Below are 21,950 nucleotides of genomic sequence, written 5' to 3'. Positions count from 1 at the left end.
AGAGGACGGGCTTGCTCGGTCGGCCGAATTGCCAGTGATATAATTAGCCGCCTCGTTGCCATGATGGGCTGCGTGAGCGTGCACCCAGATGATTTGGATGGGGCGAGAGGCGATGGTGTCTGAAAGTAAGATGCCGGTGGGTGGGGGCGTCACCAGTCCAACTGCGGAGTTGTAGGCCGCAGGCTTCGAGTCATTGAAAATGTATTCCGCGGAGGTCTGCGTGATTGCAAGGGCAATAGCTGCCTCCTCGGCGTCTATAGAGGTAGAAGTGCACACTGAGGCAGTAAGAGTGGGTTGGAGAGAGTGGTCAGTGACTGCAAGGGTGTGGGCTGAGCAGCTGCTGTACGAGGCGGCATCCACATAAGCAACGGCAGGTTTCCGTCCTTACTCACGCCAGAGCGCGGCGGCTCGCACTGCTCTGCGGGAGGGGTCGTGTTCATGATGCATATTCTGAGGGAGGGGATGAACGGTTACGAGGGAAGAGGCGTGGGACGGCGGATAAGAGGGGACAGCTTAGGGGTGGAGAGAAGTGCGCGGGCCGGAGGGTGTCGAAGAGATGGAGGAGCTGCGCTGTAAGATGGGCCTCCTTCAGCACAGTAAGGGAGTTTGGACGCCCATGGGTGATAGCCGAGTTGTCGAGGTAGATGTGGGAAGGGATAGGGCCGACTTTACGCCTGGCGAATGAGGCTGCTGACTTGGTCCTACTCGGCGCGGGAAATGCAGAGATAAGGAAGTCAATAGTCAATAGATGAAGCGGCTTAGAACAAATGCCCGGACCAAGCGGTGGAGGCCGTGTTCATGCATGCCGCGGTGGCGGTTGGCAATGCGGCGTATGAGGCGGATGGTCTGCTGTACAGTGTTTGTGAGTCGAATAATTAGAGTGATGTGCTTGTCATTAGACTGAATAAATAGTCCAAGGATGCCCAGGGTAGAGACAAGAGGAATGGGGTTGCCGTCCAGGTAGACAGCGAGAGGAGAAGGCGACATGACGGCCATCCCCCGAGGCAGAAGGAGCAAAAGCTCCTATTTGGACGGGGAGAAGCTCAACCCGATAGCCCGAGCGTGAGTTGCCCCCGCGTCCACGCCCGCCTGGAGAGTGACCTCGATATCGCCAATATTGCCGGCGGTCAACCACAGGATGATGTCATCGGCGTAGAAAGAGCGTAGAAAAAAAGCTCAGAAGAAAGATACACGGGAGGTTTTCTTTGCCGCAAATAAATGGAACGGGGGTTTCTGAAGGGGCTCTCCGACTTTGCTATTCGCATTTGCTCCCTGAAGTCAATAGTTACGCATTGTGACGTTCCGTGCGTGAAATACCAGGGCCCATATCTTCGTCGGAATCTTCTTTGTGCTCAACCGTCCTACTCCCTTGTCTCCCCTTAAACGGTCCGCGTTCGGCGGCGCCGCCTAGACGGAGCCCCCAGCGGCGGCAAGCCACTGAAGGGGTACAATGGTACAAAGGCGCCGGCGGGAGGGAAAGCCAGCCCCATTAGGCATGCCTGGCCGTACAAGGACAAGAGAAGAAAGCTGCCGGCGGGAGACAAACGACATTCCAACGAGGGAGGTCGGGGGGCCGCAGGCGCCGCCGTGGAAAGGAGGAAGAAAGAAACATTCCAGTCGGGAAGACAGGAGATCGGGCGTGGCCGGCGGAGCAGATATAGCTGGCGAGTGCGGACGAAACGCACGCGGAGGACGAGATCGGACACGAAAAATGGTCCTTCAGCGCCGAAGCCGGACGGCGCGCAGCTTCTGCCAGCCACCGACGGATCGCAACTCCGGAGACCATCCATCGCCCCCATGACGGCGTTGCCACGTAAGCTCGGACACCCCAGCCTCTGATGTACCATGTATAATTATTGATTACATCATTTTGTTTAAACTGAGCCATACGGTGTCTTCTTGCCTCTTCGTCCCGTGTGGACCTGCGCATTATGTGGGGTCGTCACAGCATTTAGAGAAATTATCTTAATTGCTAATTAATAAATAGCAATACAAAAAATTGCCTATGATGCGCAAGCCGTGTGGTAGATGTAAGTGTTTTCGGTAGCCTACCTCAAATATTTTATTTTTTTAACTCTTGGCTAAAGTTAGCGGGGACACCCTGTATAGTAAAGAATAGCTATAGAAAGTGAAAATCAGAGCTACTGATAGTGACAGTTTGCGCTAGAGATAGTGATAGTGATGGTAATAATAGTGATAATGGTAGCTGCGACAGCGATAGTGCGATATATGGGTAGTGATAGTGATTATTATAGCTACTTATTTTCAGTGCTAGAGATTGACAGCAATAGTTCTAAAGATAGATGTTCATAGTGATGAGGCCAATGATGATGATACCGATAGTGATGAGTGGTGATAGCGGTGGCGATGATAGTGATGATGACAGTTAGCGATAGTGATGGTGACAGCGATTATGGTAGTGATTATGATGATGATAACGTAAATTTGCAAATTGGTTTTGAGGAAAGGTAATGACGCAGTTACTGTCACACATATGCCGGTGGACACCCACACCGCGTCGCAGGGGAGGGGATAGAGGAGGGAGTCAAGAAAGAAAGGACCAAACAAGTGCCATAGTGGAGATCTCTCTTCAGAATCGACCAGCTGGGGACTTTAAGGTGCACTGACGTCGCACAGCACACGGCCCCAGTTTCCAATGGAGAAAATTAAAAATAGAAAAAAAACAAAAACGATAATAATAAAAGACAACTAAATAAAGCGAATAAAAATAAAATAAAAAAAAACAAAATGGTGAAATAAAGAAATAAAAATAAACACTAATTTCTTTAAATAAACAATTTAAAGAACAAATTACTAGAAAATGATGAAAAATACAATGAAAAGTGGACGAAGACAGGAAAGGGGAAGGCTTTCATATTTGCGCCCTTAAGCAGACAATTGTAATCCTGTAATTTTTCTCGACACTGATTAGAGGCGGACGACTTCGACAGAGAAGACTCCTGGGGGTAAAATCAAGGAGAAAACGTCTCTGAAGATGCTCCCAAGCCGCAGGAAAAAGGACTAGAGTAAAATAAAGTTTTTCCTTCCTTCCTTCCTCCTTCGACACTCAAGCAGGAACGCAGGTGCCGATTCTATAAGCGGACAGGGTTAGTTAGACATAGGAGAGGCCTTTGCCCTGAAGTGGGCGTAGTCAGGCTGATGATGATGATTCTATAAGTTATCCATTTCAATTGGCCATTTAGCGTTCATCTGGTCACTAATGATTTGACCACCGCTGGTGTACTGTGATTGTTTATTAAGGTATGCCCACGGCTCTCAAGCACCTCTGGAACGCTACCCGGCCGTTGGATGGTTGGCGACGAGTCCTCATTTTGGCTGCCATTGACTGCATTATCCAGACACTGGTCAAGTGCACCGCAGCGACAGGAACTGGCCACTAGCTGCCATTGACTGCAGACTGAAGCCAAGGGTGAGTGAGGCCCGGCAGTCCTCTACCTAACTAATAATGGCTCGGTCGCTTTCCACAGACTCTTGAGAGCCGCGGGGATATCTGAGTGAGAAAGGTCAGCTGACCAGACGGACACAAAATGGCCGGTTAAGAATGTATAGCTAACAGAATACGCCCCAGTACATCTGCGCGCACTAAAGCCCGGAGCCCTTTGTTCGGTAATTTCTATCACAGGGGCCAAAAAGAGATTGTCGGCACCTAACGTTACGCTTACTGGGACCAGTAGCGTCTTTTATGTGTTGAAAACGGCACCACGAATTAAAAGTAGGAGTAGAATTTTCTCTTACCTCCTGAGTCTTGCGGTAGATGTTGACCAAGTTGCCGATGCTGCGCTTAGCGTAAGGCAGCGTGTCCGAAATGCCCGCGTAGGTGTACAAGTTAGCCACGACGGCAAATCCAGCAGCCGCTCTGCAAAGAACAGTGAATAGTGGATAAGAGTACAGTGCGTACCTGTCATAGATTTTCTTCGATGATTCAACGATCGATCCAGTAATAGTTGACCATTCAGTACAGGAGTTAGAGCTAGGAGCACGGAACCTGTTGTGTATTATTCAAGGTGGTCCCCATTACACCGCTTGTTTCAACCTGGACGCTACATTGCATGATGCGTTCAGCTGCTCAGGATACATGCCACTTTTAACGTTTATTTTGGACACTAACCAGAAGCAATCTTTCCCCTTTAGTGCGTGCGTCACCACCGCTGCAATGTGTTAATCAAATAAATATTTTCTAGTTCAAGCTCCACCGGCGATAACTGACTGCGCGCAAGCTCTGTTATCTCTCACTTAGTATCCATGCTATGTTTCTTCTCTCAATGTAGCAGCTGCGAGTTAAAGCACAAGTCACAGGGAGGTTTTCTGTCACGCTAAAAGAAACTGCCATCTTGTGCTGTTAATAAAACCTTTAGTCGCTTGCACAGAAATAATTAGTTTGCCCGCAAGTACTTGCTGCTTGCTACTCTAAGCGATGACAAAAAGTCAAGATATTAGGAAGGAGTAGGCGCCGTATGCAGCCTTTAATATAGTAAAGAACCGTCGTGCATTCGCGACCTACACATCCAAAACATCGACGTCAATCAATTCGCGACGCTCCGCGAGGAACACAGAACGTGACATTCTGTGCCTCGCCCGCGCTGTAGCAGAGGTGGTGGTGAAAAACATTTTATTGTCCATCAATTTTTTTTTTACAGATAGGTGATTGGGGTAGAGCCTTATTGGCCCTTTCCCCTCACAATACTAGGTGGAGCCCCATTCCGGGGCCCCATTGGCAAGCAACGCCGCCCACATCCCTTTAACTAAGGCCTTTTAGGCATTAAGGTCTTGACAGCCGAGCAGGGCCACCTCCCAGTCCTCTCTGGTGGGATAGGAGTTAGAGGGGATAGATGGGTTTAATTGACACGCCCAAAACCATGTGGAAGGTGTCAGAACTGACACGCGCCATCAATGGATGTGTTGAAATGTTTAAGCACCACCGGGCACAGCCCAGTGTTAGTGAGAATTTTGATCAGGAAGCGCTCGTCAACGAGATCCAGTCCCTTACAAGGGGCCGGGTAGCCCCGGTCCTCCTTCTTGTAGCAATCGGTGATGTGTTTGAAGCTAAGGGCTAGATTGTCTGATTCGGAATAGGCTTTCAAGAACAGGGAGATAGCCCGGGTAGAAAGTCCGAGGGCAGCCTGATCAGGAGAGCAAGCTGCCGGGCTATTTGGTGAACCATGTTAAATAGAATTCAGCGCAAAAAAAACAGACAAGGGACGAAGAAAGAGACACACAGACGTTCACGAGCGCTCGTGAACGTCTGTGTGTCTCTTTCTTTGTCCCTTGTCTGTTTTTTTGTGCTGAATTCTATTTAACAGCCTGATGAGCCTGTTCGTTTCCCTGGAGTCCCTGGTGACCGGCGGCCCAAATCAGGTGGTGTGGATTTGGATCTTCGCATCGGTAGCTATATTGCAGTATGCGCCAGGCAAGCGGGTGAGCGCAGCCCAGCTAATATTTCCGACAGGCCCCTCGGAAGTCGGTGATGATGTGTTTCGACTTGGGATTAGTGAGAGCCAGAGCAATGGCAATCTCCTCTGCTAATTGTGTTGCGTTCTAGGCTTTGAAATTGAGCCCGATAACTGTGTTTGTGTTGTGTACGACTGCGGCCATGTACCACCACCCCTGTGGTGTTCGCCTGCAAAGTCCACGTAATATACGTGTTGTTGGTTAGCATAGTATCGCGCCAACGCTTAAGCGCGCGCCTAGCGACGACCGCTATTGTCTTCTCTGGGCATGTTGCGGGGAAGGGTTCGGACCCGGAGGGCGCCTCTCCAGGGTTCTGGCACTCTCTCCCTTTCCTCAATGTGGTAGTCGTGTTTGATGTGTAGCCGGTCCAAGAGGCGGCGACCGGACGTGGTCTGTGAGAGACGCGTGTATTGGCTGACTAAGTGGGCTTCTCGAAGCTGAGTGGCGAAGAGCAGGGAGAACTGCAGCACGGGCGGGGCTGAGATTTTCCAGATGCAGCATCAAATTTGATTGACGCTGATTTGCGCCCTGCCGCCAGCGCGATTTTTGAATGGCGCGAGAAAATTGGAAATTAGTTGAGTCACAGCGGTGAGGCTAATCGCATTTTCGAAATTCTAAAAATTGATATGGCTATTACTGATGACTAGCCACAAACATCTAATTTAAAACACGTGCCCATCGGTAACAGTTAAAGAGTTAACTATTATAATTTACTTAATCACTTTCGTTAGAATGATTCGCCTGGTTTTTCACGTCCGCTAACATTGGCATAGCTACGATGCAAAGTTTACCTTTAGCTCAAAAATTCTATTTTTGAAAACTACTGAACAACTTCAAAGAAACACCTGGGTTATCTGCTATGGTTGCAAAGTAAAAGATGACCGGCGCGCAGTCTTCTCCCTCGCCATTTGGAAAGCATCAATGAATTTTCCAAGCAGGTATAGGATAAGCTTAGATGAAAAACACCGAGAGTGCGTGGAACTCAACGCAGCAAAAGGTATTCCTCGATTATTACTATATATTTTGTAGATTTTTGTGCATGAAATACGAATACGGACTCGAAGACAACAAATGGGCAGGGGCGGAGCACGGAGCATTCGTGTAAGGTCCGTTAGCCATTAAATCAACACCCTGATTCAGATAAACTAAGTTTAGAGCTCACTTCATATGATTCATGGTAAAGCATAGCCACCACCATCTGGGACATTTACCAGAAAAGAGGCATTGCTTCTCTATCAGTCGCACTACACATACTGGAAAGCGAAGTTTCTTTCTAGATTCTTATTCCCAGGCAAACCTTGAACATAAAGAAAACATCGCGTCTAACATGCCGTTCCTCGGCGTGCCACCGCGCAAATTTTAGTGGACGCGCTAACATTCATCCCTCCCGCTCCTCTAAAACTTCGACGCCTTCATTCCACTCTCCAGTCCCAGCCACACAAGGACGAGACACCCAAAGGAATACTCGATCCAGACGACGTGACCACCACGCCTGACGAGAAAGCACTTACGGGACGGCGAGAAAGACGATGACACTCCTCCCATGGCGCTCTGTGCGCCTACCGCACATTGGCATCGGCACCTCAGTGATCGACGGGTATGTGGCTTCATCTCATAAAGTCCATTCCACCGTCTCATCAAATTATTTGGCAAAGAGTTCATTCTCTGACAAGCGGAGCTCGACTAATGAAGAGGGGTGGTCTGGATGGTTCGGGGATTGTTATCAATACTACGACGACCAAACCTCACAATTCGACAGATCCTGTCATATGTGTCATAATTGATTTGCTCGGTTAAGTTACCTTTCGATGGCATGCAGCACCAAACCCAGTGACTTGCTTCATTGGGTAAGATAAACTGCATTCGTTAAGATAAGATTCCTCGTTAAGCGCTTATAAAATTAGCATTCGAGGTGTGCGGACACTCATATCTTGTTTTCGAAACGTGACCAACATGTGTGGGTCGAACCAGGTCCTCGCTCACGCTAAAGGACAAGCGTGGCCCCGTAAACGCTGTTTGCGTCAGCGTCACAAAATTCGGGGCATATTCGGAAAGCCGGCGCAGCGCGGTGGTGGTGGTGGTGAAAAACATTTACCGTGCATAACATTTTTACAGAGAGGTGATTGGGATAGGCCCTACTGGCCCTTTCCCCTAACAATACTAGGTGGAGCCCCATTCCGGGGCCCCATTGGCAAGCAACGCCGCCAGCGTCCGGTGAACCAAGGCCTTTTGGGCCTTTAGGTCCTGACAGCCGAGTAGGGCCGCCTCCCAGTCCTCTCTGTTGGGGTTGGGGTTGGGGGGGGGGGGGGGGGGGGGATAGATGGGTTTGACTGACACGCCCAAACCATGTGGAAGGTGTCAGCCACCTCCTCACTGCACTCGCACGTGCCATCAAAGGATGTGTAGAAATGTTTAAGTACCGCCGGGCACAGTACAGTATTAGTGAGAATTTTGATGAGGAGGCGCTCGTCAGCGCGATTCAGTCCCTTACAAGGGGCCGGGTAGCGCCGGTGCTCCTCCTTGTAGTAATCGGTGATGTGTTTGAATGTAAGGGCCAGATTGTCTGATTGAGAGTAGGCTTCCAAGGACAGGGAGATAGCCCGGGGAGAGAGTGCGCGGGCGGCCTGATCGGCCTGATCGTTTCCTTGGAGTACCTGGTGACCGGGGGCCCAAATCAGGTTACGTGGAGTTGGATCTGCGCATCGGCTGCTATATTCCAGTATGCGCCAGGCAAGCGGGGGAGCCCAGCCCAACTCCTAGTTCCGACAGGCCCCTCGCGAGTCGGTGATGATGTGTTTCGACTTGGGATCAGTGAGAGCCAGAGCAATGGCAATCTCCTCCGCGTGTGTTGCGTTGTAGGCTTTGAAAGTGAGCCCGTTAACTGTGTTTATGTTGTGTACGACTGCGGCCGTGTACCACCCCCCGTGGTGTTGGCCGGCAACGTCCACGTAATACACATGTTGTTGGTTACCATAGTATCGCGCCAACGCTTCCGCGCACGCCTGGGGACGACCGCTATGGTCTTCTCTGGACATGTTGCGAGGAAGGGGTCGGACCCGGAGGGCGCGTCTCCAGGGTTCTGGCACTCTCTCTCTTTCCTCAATATGGTAGTCAGGTTTGATGTGTAGCCGGTCCAAGAGGCGGCGACCGGACGTGGTCTGTGCAAGACGCGTGTATTGGTTGATTAAGTGGGCTTCTAGAAGCTCCCGGAATGTGTTTTCAGCCCGGAAGCAATCTCGACAGCGCGGGCCGTTAGAACAGTCGAGAAAGAAACCCCGGAGAGCGAACAGCTTTGTGTGTGTTGCTGCCCTCACCACCTCATTCGCTGGGGTGGCGCCAAAGGAATCATGTGCGCGTGCGCAGTCGATTATTTGTGAAGGTTTGAGTAAATTTTGCTCATTATCGACGGAGAGGGAGTAGGCCTGATCGTGCTGAATGATACCTCTCCCCTTCGCTCGCGCACCGGCGGCTGCGCATCGCAAAAAGGAACTGGAAGTTTCTGGAAACCGGTCTTCGCGCCTTACCAATCGACCGGCGCGAAAATGAAAATGAAGTTGTAATGTTAAATTTTTCAAAATTCACGTTTGGCTCCGATATTTTCTCTTAATTCTATGAAAGTTTCCCTGTTTATGCCACTACACCTTGGCCAATCGTCCCATGTCGGTATGTGCCGTTATAAAGAGGATGAAGAAGAAGAAGAAGAAACTCTGTGTATGTGCGCGCCTCTCTTGGCGCCAAGGACGACCTTACGCGGACCGCGCCTATATTTGAAGGGCGTCTATCAGCCCGAGCCGCTGTTCAAGCTACAGAGAAGCACGCCCACTCTCGACTGCAGCGTCAACACCACTCGCCCAGCCAGGGACCAGCGAGGCAGCCTGTGCCAACCTGCAGGATGGCTCCGTAGTGATCATCAAGTCGTCGGACATTCGCCGTGCCCGGTGCACGAATCATGTTTTGTTTCTATACCTAGCTCTTTACGGAAGCTAAAGTACATGCGCAAGTTGCGTACAACAGCGGAAAATCGACTGCACTGTGCATGGAGTGGCCCATTTACGACCTCATCCTAGACAAGGCAAAGGAAGCAATGTTGCTGAAGGCTCCAGAAAGAAGTCGTCCCCTTAGCAAAAACTAATACGTTTGGAATATACGGTAGGCTATTTAAATTGTATTTTAAACATATTTTGTATTCATGAATACACTAAAAATATGTAAGAATAAGTTCCTAAAATTTCATGCTTGGTATTCGAGATATATTTTTAGAATATGTCAAAAATACCTCACCTAAAGCATACTTCGAGCACTTTTCAAATACGTCAAAAAACATGTATGCAGTTTTAGCATCTTGTCAGTGTATTAAAACTGTACTTTCGGAAATATGAAATTAATTCATCCAAAGTATACTTCAATTCCATAAACCGGCAGTCCTTTTAAACGTATATGTATACAGTTTTAGCATCTTGTCAGTGTATTAAAAGTGTACTTTCGTAAATATGAAATTAATTCATCCGAAGTATACTTCAATTCTAAGAGACGGGCAGTTCTTTTAAAAGTATTTGCAGCACACTTCAAGCCACCGTTCAACAGTCGAGTGCTCAAAATCGCGTTTCGGGAAAAGGCATTTGCGTGTTGTCAACGTATTTGAAGTGTACTTCCGTAAATACGCAATTAATTCGTCCAAAGAATACTTAAATTCTAGCAAGTTGGCAGTCCACCTTAGCATATTTGCAGCACACTTCGAGCTGCATTTCAACAACCTAATGCTCGAAATCGAGTTTAGGGGAATCGGATTTCGGTGTTGGCAATGTTTTTAAAGTGTACTTTCGTAAACACGCAATTAATCCGTCCAAGTATACTTCGATTTGAACAAATGGGCAGTCCGCGTAAACATATTTGCATCACACTTCCCGCTACCGTGGAACAATCTAGAGCTCGAAATGACGTTTCAGGGAACAGTGAAAACTCTCCCTTTCCTGTCGTCCTTTCGTTGCAACACCGCAATCATAGCGCGGGAACAACGCAGGACAAAGACGAGACCGGACGAGAACGCCTGCGTTGTTCCCGCGCTATGATTACTACGAGGGGGTACCCAAAAGAAACCGGACTTATTTTTGATTGAACTTATTTGTTCACATTTTAAGCACAGACCTTCAATCTCCTTCAAAGTATTCCCCACTTGCAATGATACGCTTGTCGAATCTTTCATTCCATTTTTCAAAACATTGTTTAAATTCATCTTTTGTGATGCTTTACAGTGCCTCCGTCGTTTTTTTCTTCACTTCAGCAACATCAGCGAAACGCTTTCCATTCAAATATTTTTTCATTCTAGGAAACAAAGAAAGTAGCACGGGGCAAGGTCGGGAGAGTATGAGGGTTGAGGAATAGGGGTCATGCCATTTTTGGTCCAAAATTGTCGTAGAGACAGGGCTGTGGGAGCAGGGGCATTGCCATGATGGAAAAACCAGTCACCCGACCGCCACAAATCTGGCCGCTTCCACCGCACACTGTTGCCAAATCTTTTCAAAACATTCAAGTAGAAAGCCTGGCTAACTGTCTGACCCTGCGGAACAAATTCTCAATGGACGACTCACCTCACGTCGAAAAAACAAATCAGCATTGTTTTGAGGTTCGGTTTCACCTGACGAGCTTTCTTGAGGCGAGGTGAATTTGAAGTTTTCCATTGGCATGATTGTTGCTTTGATTCAGGATTCGATACAGGAACACTTTAGTTGTCCCCATAGCATCGTCCTTGTACGTCTTTCTTAATATTTCAAGAGTTTCCATTCAACTTTTCCCGAGCAAAAATCAGAACTTCACCGGCGCACGCTGTTCACGAAAATCAGCCATTGCAAAAACGACATTCACACAAAACAGTCGTCACTCTAAAACTCTGCCTAAACTAGTCTGACCTCCTTCAACGACGGCACTCGGCTTACTGACTCTGGAATGTTCGTTCTATGCGCTCCTAGTGGCAAAACGCGGTACGACAGAAGCTTTGCCGACCAAAAAATTTATTCCGGTTTCTTTTGGGTACCCCTTCGTATGTTGCAATGAATAACCAACCTGCCCAAGCCTTTTCTGTTCTGAACTCCTTTCGTTTATGTAACTTCTTGCAGGAAGGTAATCACCACTTATTTACACAACGTGCGGAGAACATGATAGCATGATACCGGCAAAGGCGCCTTGGGTTTTTCCGGGCCCGAATATGCAAGCGAAAAGGACCACGACCGGCGAGGCCTACCGGCTCCCATAGACTCCTGTGTATCTGTTGGTTGACAGTTCGACTCCTGACCTAATTCTGACGCAAGTTTCGACTAGCAATTGTATTCTAGATCGCCTTCCGATTCGAACGCGACCAGTAGGGCACTTCTCAGATAATTTTTCGGCCCACAGCCTTTGCGCAAATAAACGCCTCACCGGGCAAGATAGTGCGTCACTTTCGGTGGGTATATATAGGGCAAGCCAAGTATGGCGTTTGTCGAAGCATTTGATGCTTGCTGCGGCACTTCTGTAATGATTTGCTGTGTAGTAGGTATCTTTGCCGTTCCCATGCCGTCACGTGACCTTATAATCTCATGCACATTTTGGTTGATGATAATTGCTCTTATACAATTTGTAATTAAGTTGAAGCATTGAGCCGAATCATTCTGTAAAATCCACCTCTTTTAATCAAAAGTATTTTTATTGTATTAAATGTATATTTTTAGTGTATTTCTAATGGGTATTTTTAGTATATCTTTAATGCATTATAAATATGCTAAGCGGGAAAAAATGTACTTTTCACGTATTTTAAAGAACATTCAATATAATATTCGTAGCACACTTCGCAAGTATTCGTATTGCAGTTTAAGCATAGGGACAAAAAATGATAAATAAATATGAAATTAATACAATATGTTTGAAATTCATTTTAAGCACATCCTCTTTTTCGCTAAGGGCCAGCTCGAAGAGGAATCTGATTCCTGCAAGTCGGAATGTCGCAGTGATCGCCACGGGAAAACGAAGTGGCGAAGAAAGCGCGAGCATGCTTGCTCAAACAAAGAAGCAGTAAAGGAGACACCTAAAAAGGAAGTATTGAAAAATACGACGGATGAACGCTCCACGGAAAAAAACCTGTTTGCAAGAAAGGTGCGGCGTTCAATTAAAAAGCCCCGCGAATCCGCAGGAAACGCCACAGAGTGGCCACAGCGAAGTAGGAGCGCTGAGAGAAGAAAGGAAAAGCCGCACAAGGACAAGCGAAAAGAAGCTGTCAGGAATATCTTGCCAAGCTCAGCTTGGGACAGACCGTAGACATGTTCGCCGTGTTGCTGTGCGCATTGCTTCACCTGTCTTTAAATTGTACTGGTGAATTCTGCAGGGATGGCGTAGAGATAGAAAATCCGCCTCGCGTGCAAGAGGGCCAGGATTGAATCCCGGTGCCGTGAAATTCCGCCGGGTTTAAAAAAAAAATGTCCCTGTGTCCATGGAACTGCATAACCAGTCCTGCATTGCGGAATGTTCTCGGTGACCAGAACCGATACCGCAATCCCTCGCCAGAACAAGATTTGGTCATTCTGATGTAGTACCTTCTATGAAGAAACCAATTAATCCTCGGCCCTAAGTCCCGAGCTGCTGCGGAGGAACTGACCAATGTGGCGGTCAGACCTGTGACGCAGTGGAGTGCTAAGAATCCCTGGCCCCGGACAGGCACCCATGGAAACTGGAACCGGCAACATTTAATTCTAGAACATTATCCAGTCTTGTAGGAACTAGTGGTTATGAAATGGGTTGTCATAGGGCTTAGTGAGGTTAGGAGGACAGATGAGGCGGATACAGTGGACGGGCACATACTGTGCTACCGCGGACTAGCGAAAAGACGAGGACTAGGTGTGTTATTCCTCATCCATTACGATATAGCTGGCAAAATAGTGGAGGTTTTAGTATTAATGCGAGGGTGGCAGCTATCGTAGCAATAATCTTAATCGTAGAGGATGTGGAGATACTCGGACTGTTGCAGTGCTCGCTGAACAAGGTGTGTTCCGGTTATTTGCGTCTCGCTTGTATTAATGCACTTTAGGTGCAAGGCTTTTGTTGTGTTATAATCTCGGTCGACTATTACTTTGCGCGAGTTGCATTGTGTTGTAAGCCACTTTGTATGTGCTCTTACGAGTTATTGTGAAATCCTCCGTGCAGACTTTTCGCTTCATTAAGATTGTTTTTGTCAATGAGTAATTGCTCTCTTATTACAAAATCTACTCCACCTTGGGGGATTCCCCTAACCATTTGACCACCACTGTTCCTACTTCGAATTATTGATCAATTCGCTATCGCCCTACCACCAGCTTGCCGTCCCGGTTAACTCAATTGGTAGGGTGACTGCTCCGGTGTAGCGGTGGTCCCGGGTTCGAAACACGGACCAGGGCGAATTTTTGTTTAACTGCTGAGTTTCTGAGGAAGTTGTACAGGTTTCTTTTGTAGCCGTGTGGCTGCGTTCGGGTGGATGTCAACGAGTAATTACTCCCTTATTACAAAGATTGTTTTGTTTGCGAACCTTTAGCTCCGACCCATTCTCTAGGTTGCGACCGGCGAAAGCTGGGCACCAAACTACCAACCCCCTTGTCACTTGGTAGCTGGTCTTTGGCTGAGCTTCCCACGCTGAATCGTGGGCACCTCCTCTGAGACCGAGACCGCTAACCCCAAACGCTCTAAGGTTGTCTGGAGTGCACGCGTAAGCGCGAAACAGGGTGGCAGTGAGCAGCGTTCTTGCAGCGTACTCACATCATGAAGACGCAGCACGCCCCGAGGGTGAGGAAGCAGACGCAGCGCCAGCAGCGATCATTGTCGCCCTCTTCCACGTTGCTGGCTCCGCCGCAGGCACCGCAACAACAACGACAAGTCAGCAGGCAGCAGCCAACCACAGGGAACACGATGGCAATGGCGAGACCCAGCGACAGGGCGGCAACCAGGCCAGGGTACTCGCGCATCGCCTGCCAATAGTGGCACATCGCGGCGTCAGTATGGCGTTGCACAGCCACACCCTCGGAAAGATTCATGGGACACATCGCTGGAAATGCCGCGCATTTAATCGCTCCCGCATTTATCGCCGTGCACACATCCACATACGTGTTCGCAAATTCTATGCTAGAGAATGTCACACGGGACATTCTCATGAACGCTCACTCCCATGTGGCTGACAACTTCATCCCACTGGAGGCGAACGCGAAGGATGGCGACCAAGGTCACTGCTACGTTGGAGAAGCGAACATCGTTTCCGCAAAGAAAGTACTCTACGCGGCTAAAACAAAAAAAAAACAGCTTGTGGCTTGCAGGCTAAAGACGACACTTTGCTCAGTGGAACAAAGTTTAATCCAGGCAATGCACTTTCGATTTAAGCCAAATGCTCACCCAAAAATCTGCGCATAGAAGCATCTTAACTTAATGTACCAATTACAACTTTCGCCAAGCTAATGGCTGCCCACGTCTTCTCTAGTAGCCAAACACTTACTGCTGCATCCACTGATCAGTAATTATGCTTGCCGTACACTCAAGGACATGGCCGTAAGGGCCATGTATTTCATGCAGCGGACACCTAAGTTTAAGAAATTCAAGTACCCTGCACGATAAAAGCACAGTGGGAACAACCCTTACAAAAATGGTCTAATGGTGTCTGTAGAAGAACATGACAAACGATGTCCGTCTATGGGTTTTTATGATAGTCTATACAAGCCAAAAGTAGTGCTTATTGCCAGCTGTAAAAAGTAAGTGCCTCAAAAGCCATAGTTTCGGAAACGTACAACTTTTTCAGGTGTCCACAGAATAGCATATACGACTGAAGCTACAACAATTTGGTCCGGTACCCTATAGCCGGCTATAGCATGTTTTTGTATGGGAACAAGAACGATCGAGGTAACTTTAAGGCCGTAACCTCGCGGACACTCTCTTGGGCATTATGTACGTGTGGTATGTCATGTGCAGTTTGAAATCTCCAAGCTCCGCACGAACAACGAGGGGTGCGGAAGTGGAGGATCAGAGAATTAATTCTCGGTGCATTAGGCTCCTTAAAATCATCCGCCTTCCCACGGGCGCCCCCGCATGCAGTCATTTAAATGCAACCATCGCTGTGGCGATCCCATCACTCGACACGGAGCTCAGTATCTGAAAGCCACAGTCGTAGCGAGCCACTTCAGGGTGCTGCAATATAACTGTCGTTGTGATATCCTTAAGCAGTACAAAATTTGGGAACTAATTAAAAATTTTAGCTTTTTGCAATGCTTTGAAATATTCCTCCACTGACCATTGTTTCAGCAGCGACAGGAAATTGAAAAAGGCTCACCTGAGCATAATCTTGGGCCTGTTTAGTTGCACGTACTGACGACGATGTTATAACGCGGGTTAAGGAGAAATTAAAACCGGGACCGCGCACTGCGCTATAGAGCTGTGTGCTGTGTCCCAAGATAGCGTTGTGTGGTGCCCCCGTCAATCTGCACTTCAACATATCCGGCAGTATCATGGAGGCTGTCAGACATAATCCCTGCCGCGCGTTAACCCATTAGGGACCAAGAAAAATCTAGCGGTGGGATTTTATTCATTTTTAGCACATAATGCGTGTTTATAGAGAAAAGCAGGTTAACGAAATTTTGTTATGCTTGCTTCATTCGTTCCGAAGTTACACAGGTGTACTTTTTATAGTACGCTGGGTCCTCCCGATAGCACATGTGGCTACTTCGCTCCGCTCCTACTTGGTGGCGTGAATTTTGTTAACGTGTCCGTGATTTTTACTCAAGGTGATATAACACTTCTTGCAGGCCCTCATGAATATTTTCGGGCTATACTGGCACCACAGTTATTCTAATTTGCGCGGAAAGCTTTCTCCTTCTCAAAGAACCATCAGACACGACTGAGCCAGAGTGTCTGCGAACCGCTGGTTGCTGCATGTCAAGGCGTAGGTAATGACGAGTAACGTTCTTACCAAAGCAAAAATAGACAGCAGGCTCATCTATAGCATTTTGGCAAACCTTTCAGGCGTTCAAAATTGCAAAATAAAGCTTTCGAGTCAACAGCCACCCCCCCCCCCTCCCTTTTTTTTCTCATGCCGATGTGGTAGCAATTGACGGCTTCATCCAAAAGGTCGACACCTGTCGCACAACTGTTGTAAAAGGAAAAGAGTTCTAGCCTACAAAAGTCCTGTTTTTCGTGCACTCTATAGGCAACCACAGCTTTACAAAACATGTAGGCTCAATGTTGTTATAGTTGCAGGCCATAGTGACTGCACTGTTCTCCTTAGACTTCAATAAAAGCGCTTAACCTACACTATTGTATCTACAACCAATTTTTTCCTGGGTGCTTATGTTTCGTTGCTTTCTCTGGGCCGAGTGGACAGTTCCTAAACCCGTCTTGACGAAATGCTTCTATAGCCCGAAATTCCCCCCGGCAGAGCATTATAAGAATGTATTGACTGGTAAAAAAAATTGTTAAAAAGACGAAATGGGCACTAAGCGTTGAAATCACCGCAGGCAACGACCGCACAACACTTGCTTCCAAAAGTTGCTTTTCCGAACTCAAAGACTCTCCACAGTAAGTGTGAAATGAATAACAATGTCTGATCTGCGGAACACCCAGTTCTGATAGCCAAAACTTTATTATAACCGATTAAAATCACACCATCATCATATTCAAAATAGCTAGCGACAAGTACAGAAGCATCTGAGACCTCGCTGAGAAGACAGTGTTTTTTCCGAAAAATTGCAGGGAACCGCAAGATCTATGGCGTGGAATAGACGGGCGCCAATATGCACATGGAAGACCCAGCGTACTATATAAAGTAGAGCAGCATATGACTCGTCATAGCGAAAAAAAGCGAAAGGTTCGGGACATTCAAAGCATCCATTGCTTACTTTCGTCTTTTCTGCTGCTCTATACTTGAAACTAGCATAATATGTAGCTCAACGGGGCCGCGAGAAAAAACCCAGCGACTATCGGTGCAGTTCTTAGGAAACAAACATCCTGAAGTTTCACCCTGGACAAATGACATACTGAGACGAGAAAACACGCCTTCTTTGTTAAGGGGCGTCGGCTGGTCCCCTGGTGACAAAAGCATGGCCTACTTGAAACGAAAAATTCAAAATTTTATGTTGAAATCATAAAGAATTTAACTGTACTTTTAAAAGTACACTGAGCGCTAATGGGTTAAGCATCTCGGCTGCGGTATTTACAAGGCAAAGCATAATAGAAACAGTGAGATAGTTCACTAATCCTCTCAGTCATCCAACCAATCAATCAAAAGCTTTTATTTTGCACATAGCTAATGAATGTGGTGGTTTATAGGTTTAAACGCCTCAAATCCACTCAGGCTATGAGGGACGCCGTACTGGAGGGCTCCGGCTAATTTCGACCCCCTGGGGTTCTTTAACGTGCACTGACATCACACGGCACATGGGTCTCTTCCATTTCGTCTCCATTGAATTGTGAGCGCAGCGGCCGGGCTCGAACCCGCGTATTTCGGATCAGCAGCGGCGACATTTTGATCTGAGAGAGGCGGGCCGGTAGCACTGACGAATCGGTGGGGCAAAAAAGATATACTCACACCCGGTACGTTCTGCTTCAGGTATCTCATTGGCTTGCGTATGGCCTGCTCGCTCAGGGCAGCTGCTCAGAGAAGAAAGAAAAGCATAAAATCGGCTCAGCTCTCTTCATGCTGTGAAGGTAGACAAAAATTCGGCGGGCACCTAAGCCGCGCGTTAAGGGCTCAAGTGACCTCTGTGTATTATGTCAGTTCACAGACACGGACACTGTCCGGCAAGACATCAATTGCCTTCCTTTGGAAAGTCGAACGAACCTCCCCGATGACCTAGAGGATCGAAGGGTCACAGGTTGAATTCGCATCTAATTACCCAAATATCCTTCACAGCGCAGTTTTTTAGTTACATTACATTACATGTATTACAACTATTACATGTTATCTGCTGAATCTTGTTGAAACGTTATAGATCCAGGTTAGCTAACGCTTGAATAACTTTAGAATTGCCCAGCTCCACTCGCGACGTCGCAACCTTCCGGACGAATACCGATTTTATCGACACGCGAACTACTCAGTGTTCTCTGCTGAACGGCACCCTTGTCATCCGGAGTGGTTCCGGAAGACTGGAAAGTAGGCAAGGTTGTTCCAGTCCCGAAAAAAGGTCATCCATCTTTATGTTCTAGTTATTGTCCCATTTCACTAACTAGCGTTTGTTCAAAACTAATGGAGCACGTGCTTTACTCTCGCAGTAAAATTCCTGATATCTGTCACTTTTTTTCATCCTAATCAGCATGGGTTTCGCAAAGGGCTATCATGCGACACTCAACTAGCTTTATTCATTAACGACGTAAGCTCTAATCTCGATTTAAACATTCCGGTGGACGCTCTCTTTTTGGATTTTGAAAAGGCATTCGACAAGGTTCCCCATCAAAGACTTCTACTTAAACTTTCAAGCTTACACGTTAACCCCCTTGTATTATTAGATTGGATACGCAATTTTCTCACTAACCGGAAACAATTTGTGTATGCTAATAAACTTTCGTCATCTTGCTCCCCGGTCCTTTCCGGTGTCCCCCAAGGCACTGTGGAGTGACACGATGACGTCACGACAGTGGAGAAACGGGGGCCCACCTCGCGCCGTCGCTGTGGTTGTGCGCCTCCAAATTACGCGACACGATGATGCAGCCTTTGCTTTTTCTAATCTATATTAACGACCTGCCTAATAATATCACTTCTCATATCCGCCTGTTTGCAGACGACTGTGTAATCTACCACCCCATCCATAACACCTCTGACTCTCGCTTACTTCAAGACGACCTTAAAAGTGTTGAAGCCTGATGCAACACTTGGTTAATGTCCTTAAACACTAATAAAACGTCATTGCTTTCTTTCCATCGGCGCCAAAACTATCAACCCTTCAAGTATGAAATAAGTGCATCTGAAATAGCATCTGTTCAATCGTATAAATATATCGGCATCACATTTTCTAACACACTTAATTTGTCAGCGCACATAACAAACATAACAAACGAAGCCAATCACACTCTTGGCTTCCTCCGTAGGAACTTGCGACTCACTTCTGCTTCAATTAAAACATTAACATACCTCACATTTGTCCGGCCGAAGTTGGAGTACGCATGCTCAGTCTGGGACCCTCATCAATCTAACCTTTCGAACACCCTCGAATCAGTTCAGAACCGCGCAGCTAGATTTATTTTTTTGGACTAGTCGTATCACACCAACGTCACTGCACTTAAATCTGAGGCTAATCATACTAATCTCGAGTCCAGACGCTGCATCTTTAGGCTCTGCCTCTTTCATAAATTTTATCACAGCCAACTTGATGTTTCAGCTATCTTGCCAGCTCATCGCTTATCAAGCCGTACCAACCAACCAAAAGCAGTCTACCCTCCCCCAGCGCAGACTACAGCTCATCTTCGCTCATTCTTCGTGCAAACTGCTCGAGACTGGAACAGCCTGCCAATCGACTCGGTGCACCACTCCGATCCACTGCACTTCAAGGCTGCCAGCCAATCTCTCATTAGTGACACATTCAGCCCATCCCTCATGTAATACCCCATTCCTGAGGCATTTGAGGTATTGGTAATAAATAAATAAATAAATAAATAAATAAATAAATAAATAAATAAATAAATAAATAAATAAATAAATAAATAAATAAATAAATAAATAAATAAATAAATAAATAAATAAATAAATAAATAAATAAATAAATAAATAAATAAATAAATAAATAAATAAATTATTTTCTGCTTCCATGATGACGTAGAGTGGAGAGTAAAAACGATTAGCATCACTGCGACAGGATGGCAACGTGCGGCGCTGCGGTTCAGAAATACGCCGGTAAGGAGAGTGCCAGGATGTTAACACTTCATCTTAATGGGAGTTCAGCAGACTCTCATCGCCTCCCATTAGCTATTTTTTATTACCTGCTCGGTATTCGAAGGCGGCTGGTGAATCTTAAACAGCTCATCATCGTCAGCCAGACTGCGCCCACTGCAGGACAAATGCCTCTCCCATGTCTCTCCAACTAACCCTGTCCTCTGTCACCTGCGGCCACCCTGTGGCCATCTGTGGCCTATGCCCACACGCTTCTTAACCGATTCCGCACACCTAACCTTCTGCCGCCCCCTGCTACGCTTGCCTTCACGTGGAATCCACTCTGTTATACTTAAGGGCCATCGGTTATCTTGCCTTCGCATTACATGCCCTGCTAAAGCCCCATTCATCCTCTTATTTATTATTTATTTATTTATTTATTTATTTATTTATTATTGATACCCTCAGGGCCAAAGGCATTTCAGAGGGGAGTGGTTACAAATTACAGAAAGTGAACAAAAACAAAAATTCAACAAACAAGCGTCATGTTCCTGGTTATACAATTCAGTAAAAGAAGTAAGCATAATATGTAAGTGCAAGGTAAGAGAACAAACAAAGGAAACTAAAGTAAACAAAGGAAATGGAGAATGATAAGTACATTTGTTGTGAGCCTTAGTATACAATGTTAGCTAAATTGTTACGGAAGCGCAGGGTGTCTTGAATGCAGGCTGTCGATCCGGGAAGGTGGTTCCAATCTGCTGATGTACGGGGAATGAACGACTGAGAACAAGCTTTTGTTTCGTGCGACGTTATACCGACCTTGTGAACGTGATCTAGCCGTGGAGAGATGAAAGACGGAGGAGATATCAATTCATCGCGTAGATTGGGACAGTTGTAAAAAATTTTATGAAATAAACATAACCGTGAAAATTTTCGACGGGAGGCTAAGGGTGGGAGGTTGAGCGTATTTTTCATGGAGGTGACACTTGCAGTACGATTGAAGTTAAGTAGGATGAAACGGGAGGCGTTATTTTGTACAAGCTCGAGTGCATTAATCGAATTTGCGTAACTGGGGTCCCAAATTGCAGATGCGTATTCTAGTTTACTACGGACAAGGGTTTTATATAACATGAGTTTTAGGGAGGTAGGGGAATTGGAGAAATTCCGGCGTAGGTAGCCTAGCATGCTGTTAGCGTTGTTAATTATGACGTTAATATGGAGCGACCAATTTAGAGTGGAAGATATATGAACTCCGAGGTAGCGATATGACGTGACGGCCTCCAGTATGGTATTATTTAGACAATATGCACCTGTAGTAGATGATGTGCGGGAGAGACGTAAAACTTTGCATTTAGAAGAATTAAGTTGCATTAACCATAAGTTGTACCATGAAGATATAGCAGATAGATCATTCTGTAGAGCGCATACGTCGTTAGTGTCGTTAATTTCGCGAAAAATTACGCAGTCATCAGCGAATAAGTGTATGTTAGAGGTTACGCAAGAAGGTAGGTCATTAATGTAAATAAGAAATAAAAGAGGGCCTAAGACGGATCCCTGTGGCACTCCAGAATGGACGGGGGTTGATGGAGAGGTGGCATTGTTAGCAGTTACGAACTGAGTGCGGTTGCAAAGGAAATATTCGAGCCAG

The 21,950-nt window shown here is 46.9% G+C and overlaps 1 protein-coding gene across 1 annotated transcript in view; it reads right to left on the bottom strand.

The window, feature by feature from the left end:
* LOC149361708 (uncharacterized) overlaps window positions 1-21,950 on the bottom strand; it is a 173,264-nt gene that overhangs the window by 137,961 nt on the left and 13,353 nt on the right. The window contains exons 4-6 of the mRNA XM_089567465.1: window positions 18,029-18,090; window positions 14,224-14,432; window positions 3,757-3,877 (exon numbers count right to left, since the gene is read on the bottom strand). Of these exons, the coding sequence (XP_089423591.1) occupies window positions 3,757-3,877; window positions 14,224-14,432; window positions 18,029-18,090 (392 nt within the window). The remainder of the gene's footprint in view (window positions 1-3,756; window positions 3,878-14,223; window positions 14,433-18,028; window positions 18,091-21,950) is intronic.

Source organism: Amblyomma mixtum, chromosome 2, assembly GCF_055824585.1.
Source record: "Amblyomma mixtum isolate Tamu chromosome 2, ASM5582458v1, whole genome shotgun sequence".
Classification (NCBI taxonomy): Eukaryota; Metazoa; Arthropoda; class Arachnida; order Ixodida; family Ixodidae; genus Amblyomma; species Amblyomma mixtum.
The sequence above is the reverse complement of the archived record's forward strand: the minus strand, read 5'-3'. Positions and strand labels throughout refer to the sequence as shown.